General features: G+C 50.9%; 6 protein-coding genes across 6 annotated transcripts; 3 read left to right on the top strand and 3 right to left on the bottom strand.

The window, feature by feature from the left end:
* Positions 1–123: 123 nt before the first annotated feature.
* Positions 124–1987, top strand: T310_0264 (Nuclear undecaprenyl pyrophosphate synthase; the record flags this gene model as incomplete). Its single annotated transcript, XM_013476866.1, has 5 exons — positions 124–163; positions 560–1045; positions 1098–1674; positions 1768–1778; positions 1941–1987. The coding sequence occupies 5 exons, from the start codon at positions 124–126 to the stop codon at positions 1985–1987; spliced, it is 1161 nt and encodes a 386-aa protein (XP_013332320.1).
* Positions 1988–2186: 199 nt separating this feature from the next.
* On the bottom strand, positions 2187–3209 carry T310_0263 (uncharacterized protein; the record flags this gene model as incomplete). Its single annotated transcript, XM_013476865.1, has 3 exons — positions 2187–2870; positions 2926–3004; positions 3106–3209. 3 exons carry the CDS (start codon positions 3207–3209, stop codon positions 2187–2189), a joined length of 867 nt encoding a protein of 288 aa, XP_013332319.1.
* Positions 3210–3989: 780 nt separating this feature from the next.
* Positions 3990–6480, bottom strand: T310_0262 (Shikimate kinase; the record flags this gene model as incomplete). Its single annotated transcript, XM_013476864.1, has 2 exons — positions 3990–4241; positions 4315–6480. The coding sequence occupies 2 exons, from the start codon at positions 6478–6480 to the stop codon at positions 3990–3992; spliced, it is 2418 nt and encodes an 805-aa protein (XP_013332318.1).
* Positions 6481–7744: 1264 nt separating this feature from the next.
* T310_0261 (C6 transcription factor) lies at positions 7745–10454 on the top strand (the record flags this gene model as incomplete). Its single annotated transcript, XM_013476863.1, has 2 exons — positions 7745–8006; positions 8080–10454. 2 exons carry the CDS (start codon positions 7745–7747, stop codon positions 10452–10454), a joined length of 2637 nt encoding a protein of 878 aa, XP_013332317.1.
* A 2357-nt stretch (positions 10455–12811) lies between these two features.
* Positions 12812–14134, top strand: T310_0260 (acetyl xylan esterase; the record flags this gene model as incomplete). The annotated part of the gene is made up of 8 exons (XM_013476862.1): positions 12812–12862; positions 12935–13074; positions 13164–13281; positions 13449–13528; positions 13559–13584; positions 13800–13953; positions 13988–14016; positions 14073–14134. The coding sequence occupies 8 exons, from the start codon at positions 12812–12814 to the stop codon at positions 14132–14134; spliced, it is 660 nt and encodes a 219-aa protein (XP_013332316.1).
* A 3038-nt stretch (positions 14135–17172) lies between these two features.
* T310_0259 (MFS transporter) lies at positions 17173–19198 on the bottom strand (the record flags this gene model as incomplete). Its single annotated transcript, XM_013476861.1, has 8 exons — positions 17173–17422; positions 17494–17941; positions 18006–18041; positions 18099–18424; positions 18481–18505; positions 18557–18726; positions 18793–18942; positions 19002–19198. The coding sequence occupies 8 exons, from the start codon at positions 19196–19198 to the stop codon at positions 17173–17175; spliced, it is 1602 nt and encodes a 533-aa protein (XP_013332315.1).
* Positions 19199–19338: the final 140 nt, after the last annotated feature.

Below are 19338 nucleotides of genomic sequence, written 5' to 3'. Positions count from 1 at the left end.
TTCCTGGGATGAGTGATTGTGGATTAACTGATTCTTGCGTGGATTTGCATAATTGAATTTATTCCTGCAGTCAGGGCAGATGCAAAAGCAAAGACACAAATTCAACCGGCAGTATATGGCAAGATGCCTCAGGTATGTTACGATACGATGGCGATACGGTACTGTAAGTATCGTACCGTACAGAACAATGGCCGGTTATTTACCATAGTTCTGTGTGCAAGGAGTGTAGAACACAATTGCTTTGTCTGCTATTGATTGATGTATGCAGCTAGACTACTGAACTGGCGACAATAGAGTTATTTTGCCCATTATGATAATGATAGAGACAGCTGTCTCGAGTTATGCATTGCACTGCCCCGGATGACGCTGGATCACGGCAGGCGCAAGCGGCTCAACGTGGCAGAAATCCCAGCAGAATATCTTCTGCATCAGCCACATCGCTAATACGACTGCCGCTGCAAACTGCCTGCATCTAACTTTCCTCCTTTGATTACTTTTTTTTCTTTTTGGACTATTTTTGTTCAATCGATATTCCATGCACTGATGGTATCCTCCAAAGACACGAGCGTGTACCGCGAGGATGTCCGCCTCCGGGGGGGCAAGCTCTCTCCGGCCGACCGCGAGAAGCTCGTGAAGCCGTATCTCCCAGACCCTAGCTCGCTGTCGTCGCGACCGTCGCAGCGCCACAGGAAAACGGGCAGGAAGCAGAGGAAAACCAAGCCCATCCGGAATTTCCTCAAGTCGCAGCTCCATCAGCTCGTATACACACTCATCCATCTCTTTTTCGGGCTCTATGTCCGCCTGTCCCAGACGGCGTTCGCGGTGGTCGACCGGGTGCTGGCCATCGTCTATTACCACCATCGCACCCCGGAGCTAATCCAGAAAGATGTGCGGTCCCTGAATCGTATTCCGGAACATCTGAGTGTGGTTCTGAGGCTGCGCAAGGAGGAGGATGCGGTGCAGACATTGATGGACGAGGTTGCGGAGCTGGCGGCTTGGAGTGCATGTGCCGGAATTCCGACATTGAGTGTATATGAGAAGACAGGTTTGTACAATGGAACATTTCATTATAGAGTGGATGGACTGACCGGGTGAAGGGATCCTGAAATCGTGTATCCCGATTCTCTATCAAGTGGTCACCGACAAACTCTCGTCATATTACGGGTCTCCTTCACACCAGCCCAATCTGCGCGTGTTCGCCCCTCACCACAGCGTCTACTGTCCTTCCCTTTCAGAGTCGGCCACGAAGCGATCTAGCGGTTCACTAACAATTCTCCTGCTGTCGGCGTCGGATGGGCGGGAGACTCTGGTCGATCTGACCAAGACCCTGACGGAGATGTCGCAAAACGGCAAGCTGTCTCCGGCTGATATTAGCCTAGAACTCATCGACGCCGAAATCAGCGAGATCACCTCGCAGCCTTCCCAGTCGACGCCTGGAACGCTGAACGGGGCTACCGAGACGACCGACCCGGCGACGTCCAATCTCTTCCGTCCCGTCAAGCCGGAGCCTGACCTGTTGATCATCTTTGGCCCTTATGTGAATCTGGACGGGTATCCGCCGTGGCAGATCCGTCTGACGGAGATTTTCTGCACGGGGGACCGGGGCAGCAGCATCACGGGCGGCAATGACTTTGAGGCAGTCGAGTACCAGGGATTCCTGCGGGGATTATGGCGGTATGCACGAGCACAGATGAGGTTTGGACGGTAGAGCAGTATCTATCTGCTGTAATATAGACATATAAAGCATATAGTATAAAAAGCATATAGTATAAGAAGTCGTATGTTTTTATTCATTGAATTCAAGTCCAAAAAAAAAAGTATTTGTCTCGTTTCATTTCATTTCATTCCTTCCCTTCCTATCCATGGTATCATATAGCATGGCATAGCATAGTATACATAGAACATACATTATAAAAAAAGAAAGCTATGGGTATATATAGTCCAATCTCCATCGCATCGCATCGCATCACCTCGCCATACCAAGTAAGGAAGTAAGTATGTATGCAAGGAAAATTGCCCTTTCATTTCATTGCATTTCATTTCATTTCATTTCATTCCGTCCGTCTGTCCGTCCATCTCCATCCCATCTCATTCTCGCAGTCATTATAAAATAAAATAAAAAGTTTCCATTATATGAGAACACCAGGCAGGAACAACAAAACAAAGAAACGTCGTTGGTGGGGGAGTCACTCCCACGACGGATACCGTCCTCGAACGCAGTCCAAACACCAGACGATCTCGTCTCCGGTTTCGGTTAGTCCTTCGACGGCGCAGCAGGAGCAGATTTTTCGTTGGCGGTGTTGGCCTTGCTGCTCCTGCTGTTGTTGTTGATCCTGTCGTGCGTAGAGATAGCCGTTTTTGATTGTGATTTCTCCTCCGCTACTGCCTCCGCCGCCTCCTCCTCCTCCCCCTCCTCCTTCAGGGGTTGTTGGTCCTGACCATGTTGCTGCTGTTGCTGACGATGACGTCGACCCGCATCCGACCGCATTGCATTCCCGCAGACAGATATAGCACGCTCGTTCGCCACAGAGCTCGCAGTCTGCATACGCGTCGAGCATCACGCGGGTCGTCGGCCGTCGGTGACAGATGTGGCACGGACGGAGGAGCGGCGGGGGCAGTGGCGAGACCGTCCGGGGGGAGACCTCGGGACTGGCTTTCAAAGCGGCTGAGTTAGAGGAGGTGTAGGAGGGGGGGATGAGTAGGGAAGGAGGCTGAGGCTTTCTGCTCTGGCCGTTTGGAAGCGGTGGTGGTGACGGTGATCGCGAGGAAGGATTAGGGGATTGTTGCTGCTGCTGCTGCTGCTGCGATGGTTGTAGAATCCGGTCGTTTTTTCGGGGGGATCGGCTGCAATCGCGGCCGGGAGTCGAGATCTGTTGTTGTCGTTGTTGTTGTCGTCGGGAGAAAGCACGGCGCTGGCATTGGCACCGGACTCAGGTTCAGGTCCATATCGTGATCGACATCGTGATGGCAGTCCAGCTGACCCTGATGGATCATGAAGCCGGTGCTGCAGCAGTCAGTTAGAGTGCCTTTTCTTTTTTTTTTTAAAAAAAAAAAGAGAAAAAGAAAGAAAAAGAAAACAAAAGAAAATACTATGGCAAGACTTACTGCTCCGTCGACAGATTCTCATTATTCCACGTCGTCCCATCCCTTTTGCGCTTTTTCAGAGTAGAGGTAGGTGTGGCGAACGGACTGGGATCGTTCGGATGCATTTTTTTTCAGCAGTTCTCCTTGGAACTCTCTCCTGAGAAGAGAGAGGAGAGAAGACCAAGGAGACAGAATGGAGGAGAGATGTCTGTTTGTTTTCGTTGATTCCTCTCTGTTTGTATTTCCGGCTGTCTGGTTTTCTTTCTCCTTTTTCAATTGAGGTATGTAGGAAGGTGGTAGGAGGTAAGTCCGAAGAAGATCGATCAATCAATCAACAGGTCAATGGACGGACGGACTGACTGACTGACTGAGTGATGGATTCTGGATAATACAATACAACATACGAGGTGTTACTGCTGTGCCTGTGCAGGTCAGGTGCTTCGCTGTTTGTTCCGACCAAGACCAAGCCAGGCACCGCAGCATTATTTAGGCAATTAATTGGCCAACCACATGCCGCCCCGACACGCCAGTCCCGGTCCGCCGCGCCGCTGAGTTTGATTGGCCCAGCGAATGCCAGCGGAGCGGGCCGCTAAGGCATCCAATCAATCAGTAACCATACGAAGTGTCTACAGGATTAGGATTGTAGAGGGCTCTCTTCGTTACTGTAAGTCGATTGGAAAGATAATTAATTCTGCCAGTGGCAAGGTGCCGGCTCTGTTTAGCTACTTCGTGCTGATATTAAGACAAGAACAGAATGAGAGATCCCTGATCATTAACGTTGACGTTGACGTAGATGGACGTAATATATATCATGCCTACCTCGCGCATATACGAATGAAGTCTATCCCACACAGCTCGTAACCCATTTAATATTCGAGTTGAAGATACTCCGTAGTAGGTTCGTCCTAGAAAGTCCGGTCGAGTCTCGCCTGGATGGTCCTCTCGTCCAGCGGCCCATCCTCTCCTACATAGTTGCGCAACACCTCCTGCATCATCAGTCGCCGCGGCGCTTTCCGTCCCGTCATCAGCTCAAACTGCGCAAAGCCCTGCTCCGCCACCACCTCCAGCCCGTCGACCAGCACCCACGGCTGTCCCGTCTCGCTCCGGATGCGACGCATCTGCTTGAGAAGCGGCGTGTCCAGGGGTTTGTAGGCCAGCTGCGAATGAAGTCAGTATTAATCAAAATGACAGGAACGAACGGGGGGGGGGGGGGAAGTATGTCCGCCTCACCTCCAGAATGACTCCTCCTGTCGGACTGCCCAGCCACTGCAACGGCATCTCAAAGTTCGCGGGCGGCTCATCCCCCACGCGCGACTCGGGCACGCAGGACGCAATCATGGACGGAGGCGCGAAATCCGCCGGCCAGGGCTCCTGCGCCGACCGCAGCACCCGCACCACCGTGCCCGATTCCGGCTGCGAGGACGCCATCCACGAGTTGAAGTGCTTGGCCACCTCCTCCGCGCGCGAGATCGTCCGGTTCAGAATAAAGATCTTGCGACATCCCAGCTGCAGCATGGCGTAGATGGCCGCGCGCGCCATCCCGCCCGCGCCAATCACCAGCCCCGTCGTCTTCCGACTGATGGCGTTCCGGGGCGACAGGTTGCGACGGAAGCAGACCAGGATACTGATCCAGTCCGTATTCTCCCCCCACCAGGCCGCCACGCGCCCGGCTTGGTTGCGCCGGCTCGCCTGCTCCGGGAGCGGGTACATATTCCCATCGGCGCTCGCCCGCAGCGGCATCACCGTGTTGACGGCCCCAATGGCCTCGACATGGCGGCTTTTGTATTTCAGTTGCTGGGCCACCGTCACTCGCCATGGCTGGACGACACTGGTGCCGCCAAAATTCGGATCGTGGCACCACCGGTCCAGCTCCGCCAGGGACGGCGACTCGGGGATGCTGTAGACGTGGTTCAGGCCACAGCTGCGGTAGGCAGCATTGTGCATCGCGGGCGAGATGCTATAGGCGACGCTGGCGCCGAGAATGTAAAACCGCAGCGGATCCAGCATGTAGCTCTGAAACAGCGCCCGAATGGCATCTTGCGATGTGATGTGGGGGTCTCGTTCGCTGCGGGCCGGCCGCTTGACGGCCGGGTGAGTGACGGAGGTCAAGATGGGGTTGAAGACTTGGGAGCTGCGGCCGATCAGACCGAGGTTGTACGCAATAATGGGCGGGTGCGTCCCGGGAAGGGATCGCACGCGGTCCACGAGCTTGCGGACCGCCTCATTGTCTTCTCTGGTGGTCGCCACGCGCAAGATGCGCACAAGCTGGCAGCCCAGTCGCTCAGCTTCCAGATAGAGAGAGAAACAGGCGTCGTCCTCCCACGACACGCCGGAGGAGGGCTCCAGGACATAATGGCCGATGATCTTGGTCATGCCCCGACTGCGCACGATCTGTGTTAACCGGTCGTGATCTTGCCCCAGATCGACGGCCAAGTACTCGACCCCCAGTCGCAGACCGTGCTCGAGGATGTGAAAGTAGAGATCGCGAAGGTGTTGGGAATGCCCGTTGTGAGGATCGATGCCCAGCGCCAGGATGTCGACCGAGTAGATGATGGGGACCTTGGCAATCCGTCGGAGGAGAGAAACCTGCTTGCTCACCAGGCTGACGACGTCTGGACTCCACACGTCCACGCAGAGCTCGATGGCATCCCCGCCAGACTCCAGTTCCGGCAGGTCCACGAACCCGTCTATCAGATCCGACAATCGAATGAAGACGGCGTGAGTATACGACTTCCTTTCCGGAGGCGTCTCCAGCAGCACGAAGGGCGAGTCAAAGCCGGGATCGGTGGCCGTCGCACCGGTGATGAACCGGACAAAGCGGGTGAAATCCTCCTTGGCATCCTTCAGTTTGAAAGAGTAGTTTTCGGACCGTCGATCCGGGGTGCCTTCGTCCCCGGTCAGGGATGGAGGCGGCCGTTCTTCGAGATTGTAGAACTCGAAATTGGAGCAGGTCCGGTGGGATGGGCCGCCATGGACAAGACGCCTCGCGGACTGGTCCTCCAGGCGCAGCAACCGTTGGATCTGCTCCATATCGCGCAGCAGGTAGACGACGGGGTTGGTCATGGAATACTGGCGCAGATGGTCCTGGATATCGCGGGTGAGGCTGCCCAGGCCGCACTCGATCACGCAGCGCGTGCGATGGTTGTCGAGCATCATCTTGAGCACCTCGATATCGCGGCGCTGGAACTCATGGCTGCCGAACTTCTGGAGGAATTCATGGCGGGTGTAGCCGGTCACCTCTTTGAAGTAGAAATCTTCGGTGATGAAACGGCGGTTCAAGGCCGTGGCGGCGATGAAGCCCAACGACCGTTTGCCAGACCCCCGGATCCCGACCAGCACCAGGGAGGCGTCGGGGTCGAAATTCCGCCTGGACGGACCTGGGGTCGAATAGTGCATGTTGGCTGAGGTCTTGTCTGGCAGACGCAACGGAGACATCAATTGGGACGCGGGGTCGCAAGGACAGGCTATATCGTTGTTGAAAAGCCGGGAATGACCAGCATTCCAGACGCTATCTTATCTATCCTCTTCTCAAGACCAATCGCAGACAGGATCAATATGCGCTGACGTTGCGGAATGGATATGGATCTCCTGGGGTGCTTCCGGAGGCGGAGGGAAAGCCAGATCAAGATGGAGTCCCGACGGCGGCCAGAAGGGGGCCCATCGCAGCTCTCCGCATTGATTCTGCCGGACAGTCTATGTGATATACCTTTTTCCCAGCTGGGAGGTATTCGTGAGTGTTGATTAAATCGAACTGCCGCCAGCAGAGATGCAACGCAGGCCGTTCTGGCGGCTGGTCAGCCAATGGGCGCGCAGACGGGAAAAGGCTTATCCGGCAGTCACGGGGCGGATTGCTGTGGGAGAACAACTGAAGAACAACGGCCTTGCAGCGTGTTTGGACGGCCAGGCGACAGAGGAACTGTAGCTAGAAGATCACCGGACTTAGTAATGAATAGCCAGTCCATTCATCAGTCTGGATTGGAGAAATACTATGAAGTATTAGCCTTTTGGTGGTCAATTCGGGTATGGTGGATAATCACGTAGAAGAAAGCGAGAGAACGGCGCTGTAGCCGCTGTAGAGGTGCAAGACTGCCTCAATCCAAGGATTATTCCATGCTCATTGCCCACATGCACAGCAGATCCAGCAATTGCTGTGTTTGCGGGGAAAGGAGGAACCGGACGTCTGCTCGGCGCCGTTCCGAATCGGGCGGCTCTGTGCCCCTATCTCGCGTCAAGAATCAGTCCATCACACGCTCTGCCGTTCTCGCTGTCATCCACAACTCACGCCATCGACGGCCTTGCAACCAGTCTGCCGGTCGCTGCTGATTTGCGGCCGTTGCTTCGCGATTGACGACCTTTTTGCATCTCGACAGCCGCGGGCTCGTGCCGGCGCGTTGGCCCCGTCTCCGCTCTGCATCCGTCCCGGGACAGGGCGATCCGTGCTATTTTGGCGACATTTGGCTCTCTTTTATCGATATTGACTCCGATATCGATACCGCTCACGCTGTGCGGTCGTCCAGACGCATTCGCCGCCTCGAGGGCGTCCTCTACCCCGGTATCCGCTTTTGCGCGTTGACGTGCTTGCCTCGTATCCGCTGTGCACGACTGCCGTCGCCCCATCTCGACTGCCCTGCCATGCAGCTGGTCTCCTAGGTAGCCCTCCATGAATGAGGGATTGGATTCCAAGGCCCCTCGCCGGAAGAGGGTCTCGCGCGCCTGCGATCGCTGTCGCAGCAAGAAAGACAAATGTGATGGAATCCGTCCAACCTGTTCCGCCTGCCAGGCCTCGGGCCAGACCTGTTCCTACGATCCCAATGCCAAAAAGCGCGGCCTCCCGGAGGGCTACGTCCGTGGCCTGGAGAAGCTATGGGCCCTCTCCATGTGCAACATCGAAGGCCTGGAGGATATGATGTTAACCCTCCTGGGTGCGACCGCTGAATCCGCCGGGAGACGGGAACGACTGCTGAAGTTATGGACGGACGATAGCGCGTCGGACAGTCTTCATGAGGTGTGGAAGACGAGTCGACTCTGGGGAGGCGCTGGAGAAGATGCTGTCTCACTCGGACCCGGATCCAGGGCAGTCGCCTCAAAAACGGCCGAGAGAGGAGGATGATGATACTTCTCCAGGCGCCTCCAGTCAATGGGGGTTTCGCGTTGGACGAGGGCCGGCACCGTCAGGCATTGATGCGCCACGGGTGGTCGGCCCTCATTCGTCTCCCGGTGTGAAGAGGGCAAGACTGTCGTCGTCGTCGTCGTCGTCGTCGTCGTCGTCAAGCGCAAGCACCGATGCTAGCAGCTTGCAGCTTCCGCCGCATGCGCCTCGACTGTTGGAGGCCTATTTCTCCAGGACTCATCCCTGGTTTCCGATCATTGCCAAACATAGCATTCTACGGGCATTCCATCTATACGGCAACGGGCCCCTCCTCATGGGTAAATCATCCCCCGGTTCGGGAGACCATGCAGCGCTGTGGGCGATATTGAGTTATACCACGGCCCAAGGTCCATCCGACTCGTCCGAAAATGGGTCTGGCATCCAAGACGGGAGCGGTGGCGCTTTGGCTCAGGCAAAGGAGTTCTACGCAATTGCTCGAGGCTTGATCCCATCCGAGAAAGAACGGTTCGACCTGGGACATATCCAGGCCCTGCTGCTGCTCACCCTGGTCAACGTGGGCCTGGAGGATTGGACGGCAGCGTGGCTGCTGAGTGGGCAGAGTGCGCGTATGGTGGAAGCCATGGACCTTGGCAAGCTCACCGACACGCGGCGTTCGGACGAGTTGCAGCAGCAGAAAGCAGTTTTCTTGGGATGCTTCATCGTCGACGCGCTCCTTTCTGTCCGGCTGTCTCGGTTCCCGTGTATGCGGGCGGAAAGTCTGGCGCTGGTCGGACGGCTGGAAGAAGACGGCCTGGAGGAATGGAATCCATGGATGGATGTTCTCCCTGCGAACCTGTCTCCGCAGGGGAGCAATCCTCCGCACCGGGGCCCTCTGCTGGCCCTGAGTTGCTTCAATCGCCTGGTCGAGCTGGCAGGAGTTCTCAATAAGATCGGCCGGGACTTCTCGCAGGCGGCCAATGCGCATGTTTTTGCGCAGCAGATCCTGGTCGACCTTAGGCCATGGGATGACCGCCTCCCTCCGGGCTGCCGTCTGATCGGTCCGGAGAGTCATCACTACCCCGACCGGCATCCGGCCTTGCTCCCTCATCAGACCTATCTTTATCTTACATATGCGGCAACCTTATTATTCCTCTATACGCGGCAGCTGGGTCAGGAGCAGACCCTGCACGGCGCCCCCCGGACGGCGTTGGATGGCACCAAGAAGATTCTCTTTCGCACGCTGGCCGTGCTGTCGCAGCATGTGGAGAATTTCCGTGCGTGCGGGATTCCTCCGCTGTTCGAGTTTGCTCTGCGGTCGATTTTCGAGTCGGTCTCCACGGCGCGGCAAAGACTAGAATCGGACGGCTTTTCGGTGGCCCAGTGGGTGGGAATGTTTTCCCGGAAGCTCACCGAGTTTGGGTCTAGCTGGCCTGTCTTTGGTTCCTTGACCGCGGCCGTTGAGAATAGTGTCTTTACGTCTGCAGCATCCTCATTCCTGCACCAAATCCCACGCAAGAGCTCGGTCTCCGCAGCGAGTTCGAGTCTGACAGGGGGGACCTACACGCCGAAACCAATGACCTTTGCCGCAGATCGCGCGGGGAGGAATACAACGGATGCTCAGGTAAGTTGGCGGTCTGATCCTGTGTCTGTCAATGACATGGAGCCTAATTATGCTTCCAAGGTTCGTGGTCTTCCGATCCCAGCTGATGGCTTTTACGCGACGCCCCAAGCGTCGGCCGAAGCAAGCGGTCTGTCGAATAGGGGCAATTCGGAGCGGTCCGCCGGGACGTCAACGATTCTGCTGGATAAGCTTTTGTCAAGCAAAGGATCTGCCGACTCTAATATAGTGATGCAGCAGCAGCAGCAGCAACAACATCGTCATCAACCACAAACACCCGAATCAGCAATGTCGAGTGCGATGCTGCAATCGGGCGCCTCGAATTCTGCAGAGCGATTTACCAATCATGCAGGCGAGAATCTGCAGCTGAATGTTGGACGAAACTACGTGCCTGATGCGTCGCCGTCTTCTTCCAATGACATCGACTCCATTTTCAAGGAGCTGGCATATTTGGACACGTACGAATGGACGAACACCCGGGAAGAGGGGTTGCGCGAGTTTGGCTTTATCGACGATAATACGTTCCAGGCGTTTTGCCACGATCCGGATCGCCTGATGGGATCGCAGCCGCTGGTGCCTCCAACGACGTCGATTGCGGATATCTGGCCGCCGCCGGGGTTTTTCCCGGAGACATTCCAGACGAAGGAGAGTGCGGCTGATTAGGCCTTAACTCCGCTGAGGCTCAGCGTTTATAGCGGGGACCATTTCGGAGCCATATAATTTATAAGTTAGTGGATAGACATGTAATGACAGGTGTCGATGGACACTATACGTGCAGCTGATGTATACGTTAGGGATATGTAATGTAATGTTAGTGTTCTATACGTATACGTGTACGTATGTATAGCTACGACGGCCAACCTTGTGTCGGGAAGATATGAACAGCCTGTCCAGTCAGGTAATCAAATAAAATAAAACAATCCGAAATTCAACCGAAAACAAATAAGCAAAACAGTTACTCTAAAATATCCATCCCCCTACCAACGCAACTTGGACGCTTAAGAATGCCCTATAATGGAGGAGATGGAGCAATCCAGTACAGCACTTGGCCATGAAATCGTACATACATACATGTATGTATACATTACTGCTACCAATTGATTCTTTTGTTTTCTAACCAGGCGAGTAGTAAGTATGCAGTATGTGAATAGTTCATCCATCCATTATTCATTCATCTATGTATTCATTAATTAATCCCGCCGAGGACTTTAGAGCAGACGGACAATTCATGTCCTCAGAATGATATATATATGACCGGCGACGCTACTTGAGGAGATGGATGCACTGCGACAAGAAGGAAGGAAGGAAGGAAGGAAGGAAGACATTGCTCAGCAGACATATACATGTATACATAGGTAAGATATGTTATGTTACGCGTGCCTTACCTATCAAAGAGCTAGCTATTTCTACATATCTACCTGTGTATGTACCTACTTTATGAGGTAGTTTAGTACCTAGTCATACAGAAAGCAAAAGACGATCAGGATCAGATCAGATCCATCAGGTCGAAAGCCGATTGAAGAAGAGCAGTGGCCTATGATGGTAGGTAGGCTTGCTCAAGGACTTTGAGAAAACAACTTATGATGAAATAGATTATGACAAATTGAGTAAATTACTGTTTTGTTTAATTTAATTTAAGGATGAGAAGAAACTATGGCTTTTAATCAATTTCATATAATGTCCCTATCTATACTATAATCCTATTATAATGAGTCAAGAATATTTATTTATTAAAAAGTTAAAAAAATTTCCAGGTGGACGTCGACCGAGATGACTGGTATTTCTCTGTATATGTATATATATCGGTTGATTATATCTGGAATGATATCTCTGCAATAGGTAGGTAATCACTCAGTATGTATGTACTGTACGGAGTAAGTAGAAGTAGATTTGTAAGAGTTGCTAGGTCATGTATGCATGTACTGTACTTACTGTACATACTTTCGTTGCTTGCAATAATCGTACGTACAGTACGTTATTCGTGGCTATTTTGGTTTATTTAGCTGCTGCTGCTATTTTTATTTATTTTATATTTATATTCGGGGAAACGTTTCTATGTAAATTCAACGACTTCTCTTGTCCCGGAGCACATCAAATTCCGACTGAAGAATTGGCGTAAAAGCCCGGGGAAAGTCGCTCGTTCTTGGATTTTCTTTTTCTTTTTCTTTTTTTTAAAGTTATTATTTAATTAATCTCACAATATTCCGATTCATTCATTCATTCATCCATCCATTCATTCATTATCAAACTGATTGCATAATTATCTATCTCCTCGGGAGGAGCCTTCAGCCTTCGAGGGGTTGATTTCTCTGATCTGATCAGGCTAGGCTAAAATTAAATGACCGACTTAACTACCTAACTACCTACCTACCTACCTGGTCTTAATTGATTAAAAGCAGGACATTAAGCAAGACCTTGTGAGTAATGACGGCAGGTGGGGTAGGATTGCATCATTGGATCATGGAGACTGGATTTGTCTTTCAAATTGATCGATGATCAGATTGGGATTGGTGAAAATCCCCCGTTTCCTCTCAATGGAATGAATATGAATGATTTGTCTGGAAGGAGTGGGTGCTTGTCTGATCTGGAACTGTCGCTCATTTCCTGTTTTTTTTTGTCTTGCTGTTCTGTTTGCGTTTTCTATTCATCTAAAGATGTACTAAGATGTAGTATGATTGTCATGAGTTTATTTATTTATCATTTAGCTGGGTAATTGCTGCATACTGGCCCTTTATTTTTATTTTTTTGTTTTACTTGTATTGAGGATAGTCAACTTTATCCATAATGGCGAGCATATACTCCAGCTTTAGCATTTATATTAGATAGAGTAATGCCTTTTATTTTTTATTTTTTTGTTTCATGGAATGAAAGTCCGATGTTGCACCTACGTAACTTTCATAATAAGCTGAAATCGAGGATTTATTCCAGCACTTCCATTGGTCTGAAATTTAAATGCTCCTTTCTTTCACAAGATGATCTATCAGAAGTGTAATAAGAGAAACAATCACAAATAATTTGGTATGTGGAGCATCCTCTTCTTCCTCCTCTCCTCTTCTGGTGGGATATTCCAGGTGGGTCTCATAGAAACTGACTTAAGTATAGAATTTCATTATTTATGCCGAGTCAGACTCTAGGGAGTGCAGATCATGGATGACGCCATGTGTAGTGGGGGAGATCCCAATGTGGGCATTAATAACACTGCAGCTCCTATTTTGTCTGCTGTTGGATCCAAAGTCAAGGTTATTATTTTGATGGACGATCCTTGCTATATGCCTGGTGTACTGTATATGTGGGCATGTCGAATGCGTCTGGCCGTGCTGTCTCTAGTAGTACTGATGCTGACTGTAATAATGTAGTTTGACCCTGTCTTAGTGGCCAGATCTGCACTGTATATGCTAGTATCATTCAGTTGTACTGTGATGTGGCAGTCCATCAAGACATGGCCAGGCTGCACTCAACTTGTCAATATCCATCTTTCTGTGTGATGAGGGTAGGTAGTGTCTATTAAAGGTTCTTATGTAAAATAAATACGGAGTACCTGCCTAGTAACCTTAATCTAGGACTGACTCCCTTGTTTAGAGTAGTATTGCATGTTGCTACCTCGGGCCATAATAATATGATTGAGATGCAATATCTGCATGGTTTATAAATAACTAGCTTGCCGTAGATGTACAAGGTATCGACTGGACAGCCTTGATAATGTACTGTACTGTACATCATCCCATTTGCCTAGGTAGGTGAGAAGTTAGGTACTTACTGACCTGTAGTACGCTGAAGGCTGAGAAATTACCGCGTAGGTATGTATGTATAGTATTGTAGAATATTCCGATATCCATTTCAACGATTGGTCCATCTCCAACCTAAATCTCCCCCTAAACGATCGGACAATCGATCTTCATCCGATCCGACTGTCCCATGGGGTATCCCGTGGGGGCCAAGAAAAATCGGGGGAACTCCGTCGTCGTTGACTCGTTGCTAATGGATCAATACGAAAATACTCGATAGTAGTCACTGGGGGCTGGCTGGGGATGGACGTCCAGATCGGGAAATTAACCAGTCGATCAGTGGCCATGCTGTCCCGCCGCGGAATTGATGCCGGCAAACATCTCGGTTTGAGACTTGCTCGATATACCTTTCTCAGAAAGATTGAGAGGATGTCCGGGTAAGTTCATGTACTGTACGCTTCCACCTGGCAGACAAGATTCGATGGATTGCACAGTAGGAGGTTAGTGTAAGAAAATGTGGATTTCATGACAAAACGAGACAAAATAGAGAAAATAGCTCAGAATGCAATGTATCCTTGCCTGTATTTAATGTATATGGGTGGTATGAATGTAACCTAGCGGTTTATCACATCTAAAAAAAGGAATAATAGAAGACAATAGCCTGGCGAAGTATATATAGATATGTCCGTTTTACGCTTATGCCAAATATTAGTCCTGTATGGCCGACCTATATATTAATAGCAATGTTTGCTCGTTTCCTCTCTCTCTGAGGCAGTAACCTGACTGCGTCCTCGGAGGAAGTAGTAAACTCCTTAGTACTCCTAGTAGCAGTCGGTATTCCGGTTCTGGACTAAGTCAACATGTGCAACAACTCTTCATGGTCATCCCATCCACAGATAGTATGAAAAGAGAAATGATTGATACTCATAGCTGTATATATTGTAGCACCCCTTATCTATCATTACACCACAGTGGCTTGCTCCAGTCACTCGGGTAGACGTCCTGAGGTATAACTAGGGCCTCTTCTGGTTATATAAAGGAGGATGATGTGTATTGCTGCTCTTGAAGAGAATGCCAAGGATGACCTTTTTTTTTGGTGGATGGATTTTCTTTGTAAACTCTACCAGCACATCATATGGTGTAGTAACTTTGTCTGAGACTGGGAAACTATTACTATATCTCCCCAGTTGACGTGGGTGAAATTTACCTGGCTGATTAAGATTCCTTTCCCGTCATGAATCTCAACTGGTTTATCCTGCGTCCATGAATGTTCGTAGACCTTGGATCACGCATGTCCCCGGTGGTCCAGTGGAGCGGTCTTTGTTGTCTTGGGTCCAAGGGCTGTCTTCTCTGATGTCTGACTTACTAGAGGCAGCTACAAAATGGACCTTTTTCACTCTACCTTCACTTGGAAGACGGCTGATGGGTGCTAGTTTTTGCGGTAGAGATTGACACGAGGCATTCTTGTTGTCTGTCTTAAATAGGTAGTGTACAATTCAGAAGTACCTCCTATATAGCACAACATACTAGTGAAGGCCAATCCTCAACCCAGACCTATATAGCAGCCTATTAAAGGCCGCAAAAAGTCTCAAGGAATCTAAGGATCAACCGCCCATGGATCTGGGCTAACCAGCACATAGTCAATCACTTGGATGGGAGAATCAGGCAGCAGTTCCCTGATCAGACTCTCTATTTGGCTGATTTAACCGGGTATTTTATCTTAGGAGGTCTGTTGTAGTATACATCAGTATAACGATGATGCTTTGGGGGTTGTTTCTGGATGAACCATCCTCTGTATCATTTGTCAGATGGCATCAGGGTCCCCCAGCTGTGTGTGGCATCTGGTCAAATGTGCAGCGACTATTTAACATGCCCAAAAATCCCTAGTGAATTGATCTTGATCGGATATCTAATTACTGTTGGTGCTCTGTATGGTAACGCTCTGAACGTCCCGAAATGGGATATCCAGAACTCTTGCTTGGACATGATGATATTAGATGTGCAGCCGTAGAGGTTGACATGACCGGACTTTGGACAATAATTTATCAGCAGGAAAGACAATACTGCTGGTACGCCTGCTATGTACTGTACGTTGTTTGGCAGGGTGAAACTTCCATGAGGAACAATATCTAGGTAGCTTGTCAGAGCTCCCTAAATAGCAATTGTAGCACATTACGGAGTATTGTTATTGTCATAATCTGGAGGTCCCGGCAATCTACATTTAGTAAGATTTTCAGGATTATGAGATTTATTTCTAATTAAAGAGGGAAAGCTTTATTTCTTTATCCCTGAAGAATCTAAGGGAGGTACATCATCGTGAAAAGGCAATATATCAATTAATTGTTGGGTCTAGGCCGTCAAGACCGGAAGAGTATTTTTTTTCTTTTGAACAACCATTATAAGACAAAGGAGAACCAGGAGGAGGGGTAAGCAGGTTGGAATTTATACTTAGCACAATAATTTGCAGAACAGTTAAATGCAGAACAGACGAGCAACTAACTGCTGCTACATACAAGCCTTGTTGGTGGGTTACTGCAGGTCGTTTTGCAAATTAACAGTTAAATAAAGCAGGTGTATGTACAGTACAGTACAAGGGCTGGTCGATGAGATCAACGACGCTGGAGCTCTGTCTCTTGGATATGGATGAACTTTTAGTCGTGGGAGAACGGTCGTGGTCAAGCCTAGTGTCTCTTTGGAGGTATTTGGAGTTGATTTATAGTCGATCTGTCTGTATTGGATTACTGCTGTTACAGGGATTGCTCTAGCTGAGAGAATACACCTGTGATTGTATATCCTTGAGCTTGGCACTAATGCTCTTTATAGCAGCTGGACCTTACTTTCTGTACTATGGATAGCCCCTCAATGGTTGACCTAATTGTTCTAACGTTGTTTGCCATATAGTACACCGTATCAAGAATCGAACCCAGTAAATTGTAGCACCTTCTACTGCTGCAAGGTTGCCACCGGATCCAGGACATCCTACCCAAGGCTGGCTATGATCTTGGCTGCTGTGGGATGGTACCTTGGATGGCATGCAGAGCAGCAGTGGCTTCAGGCAGCTGAGGGTGGTCTGCCCACGATTTGATTACGGGGAGAATGCACACTACCTGGGCTGAGAAGGAACTGGTGCTCGCCAATACTCCAGTGCCTGTTGGATTGATGGTTGTGGTCACGGCAGAGGCCGAAGGCATGGGGTTTGCAATGGCGCCCCTGCTAACACCGGCACAAGTCGAGTGGAATGGCCGTAGTCGACTGAGCTGGCACGAGAGCTGAGCTTCCTTGCTCTGTGTTCTGGGCAGTAGCCGTTGACGAGCTGTTCGACTTGAGAGGAGAGAAGAGACCGATTCCACTGCTGGCTAGCTGGGTGAGGATCTGTGGTCGTGTTGTGATGTGCTGATATATTTATATACTTATATGCAAGTTGTTATATTAAAGTCTTTGTTCATATATTCGTAGTTAGTATTCCCCTCCATAGTCAACAAGACCAGCCAGTTCCAGCGCGCTCCGTATATTTACACATGCATTGACTGTATTTGAGGGCAATAAATATACAGGAGTCAGTCAACAGACAGACAATGGCAAGGGAGAATGCAAGGCGTCACTCGTCACTTCGTCCGACCTGACCTGGCGCACCTGAGCGATGGATGCAATCGCGTTTACACTTGCACCAGGCCTGTCTTCCTCCTCCTCCTCTGCATCAGCAAAACNGGGACGATTGTCAGAATGATGCCGGCCACCACCACCGCGGCCTGCACGCCAAACACGACTCCCACCCCGTCGCGCGCGATCCACGACGCCTGGAAGTACGCGACCGAGAAGCCGCCGCAGGTGCGCCACATGTTGATAATGGCGCTGACGGTGGTCGAGTACTGGGGGTATTTCTCCAGCGCGTAAGCGGTGATGGCACTGAAGCAGAACAAACATCAGTTAGCGTTTCGCACGTTACCGTAGGTTAGCTAGGGCTGGGCTATACATACACCGTACTCGCAATCATCCCCAGATTGACCATCACCCATCCGAACGCGAGCCCGATCCAGTGCTGACTGAAATTCAGCGTCAGGCCGTACGTCAACAGCCCGCAGGCCATGCTGCCGATCGGGAACCACACGCCGTGGAGTCGGTATTCGGGTCGCCAGGAGTCGGCGTCGGTGTCGCTGCTGGTGCTGCTGTTGCCGCTGGCATCTTCGCGGTCGTGTCTGCTAGGACGTTTATGGTGGTGGTTGAAGATCCATTCGTTGAATAAGTAGCCGAAGATGTATCCTATGCGACGTGCATGATCAGTTAGGATTGAATCGGAAGTAATGATTGCATAGGTCATACCACACAGAGCGCCAATGACGCCCGCGAAACGCATCGACGATGCCTGCACGGTATTGAACATGTACGGCGGTGCACGGAGGAAGGTGTCGACAGTGGTGCTGATGCCTTTTGTCTGTCAGCAACTGCAGTACACAAAGATACGCAGCTTGGTCAACATAAACGAGCATACCAATAGGCCAGCAAAAGTTGATCATCGTCGCGATGCCTAGAGATTGAATCAGCACTGTTATCACGCCCATTCGTAGCTGGTTTTATGACCAACCTGGAAGCAAGAGCGGAGGCTTGAAGATCAACTCGACCAGCTTCCGGGACTGCACGGCCAAGGTGGCGCCTTTCGGGAGGTGCGTGTTTCCAACGCCAAAGAAAGAGCGGACTCTAGCTCGGAAAGGAGAAGAAGAAGTCGTCGCTCGCTGTCCCTGTCCTCTGGCATAGTAGGTCTCGTGTCCGAACAGAAGGATCAGGAACGTGGAGACGCCGTAGAGGGCGGTCAGGACGCCAAAGGAGATGTCCCACTGGTTTTTGCTGCCGTCCAGGATGTATCCTGCCAGAGCAGGGCCCAGGAAGGGTCCGACGAGGAAGGTCGTGGCCCTATAGAGAAGTTAGAATGAGTTGTGCATGGTCGTGATGGCGAGTAGGTATAATACCAGATATTGATCATCCGGGGCCAGTCTACACCATGTTAGCAGCTTTTCACAGCAAGAAGGGAGGAAAGAGGACTACCTTCTGGGTCGTACATGTCGTGGATGATCGGCAGACCTACGACCTGAGGCACTGTGCCAAAGAGACCCTGCAGAGATCGAAACAGAGTAAACGTGCCCAAGCTGGTGGACAGCGTGGCGCCGAGGACCATGAACATGGTGATGACCTGGGTCCAGAACCAGACGGGGAGTCTTTTTCGACGGTCGGCGTCTCGTCTTCTAGCTGAAAAAGAAAAAAAAAATAAAAGGCTCACTTACCTCCCATACGCCTCGATCAACGGCACCGCGAAGACGCCGCCAAACCCCTGCAGCAGGATGCCGTAGTTCATGCTGGTCGCGGAGTGCGTCACGCTGGTCTTCCAGTCCATCGCCTGGGTGACGATCAGCGTCGCGCCCCATGTCATTGCTCTATGCTACGAGTTAGTCTTCGCAAGAATATACCACAGACCGAGCATGCTACCGCTTACCCGTCCGCGAGAAGGGAGCTTGAGATCAGGGCTGTGAACAACAGCCCTTTCTTGACAGGGCCCCAGTTTCGGGGATCCTGCGTGTCATTCAGATCCCGTTCCTTGAACAGTTGGGCAGGGTCATGTTCTTCCTGCATGGCTGGGACGGGTTGGGTGTTTTCGAAGTTTTTGGTCTCGGAGATCTCGTAGGAAGTCATATCGCGTGAACAGTAATTGAACAGAACAGAACAGAACAGAAAATAATCAGCTTATGTGCTAGAACAACGACATCGAATGAATGCAATATATACAACGAAAAGGGTCTGTTTGTCGACGCTCGAAGCAGTGTCGTGACTTG

This window comes from Rasamsonia emersonii, assembly GCF_000968595.1.
Source record: "Rasamsonia emersonii CBS 393.64 chromosome Unknown ctg1118621759671, whole genome shotgun sequence".
Classification (NCBI taxonomy): Eukaryota; Fungi; Ascomycota; class Eurotiomycetes; order Eurotiales; family Trichocomaceae; genus Rasamsonia; species Rasamsonia emersonii.
The sequence above is the reverse complement of the archived record's forward strand: the minus strand, read 5'-3'. Positions and strand labels throughout refer to the sequence as shown.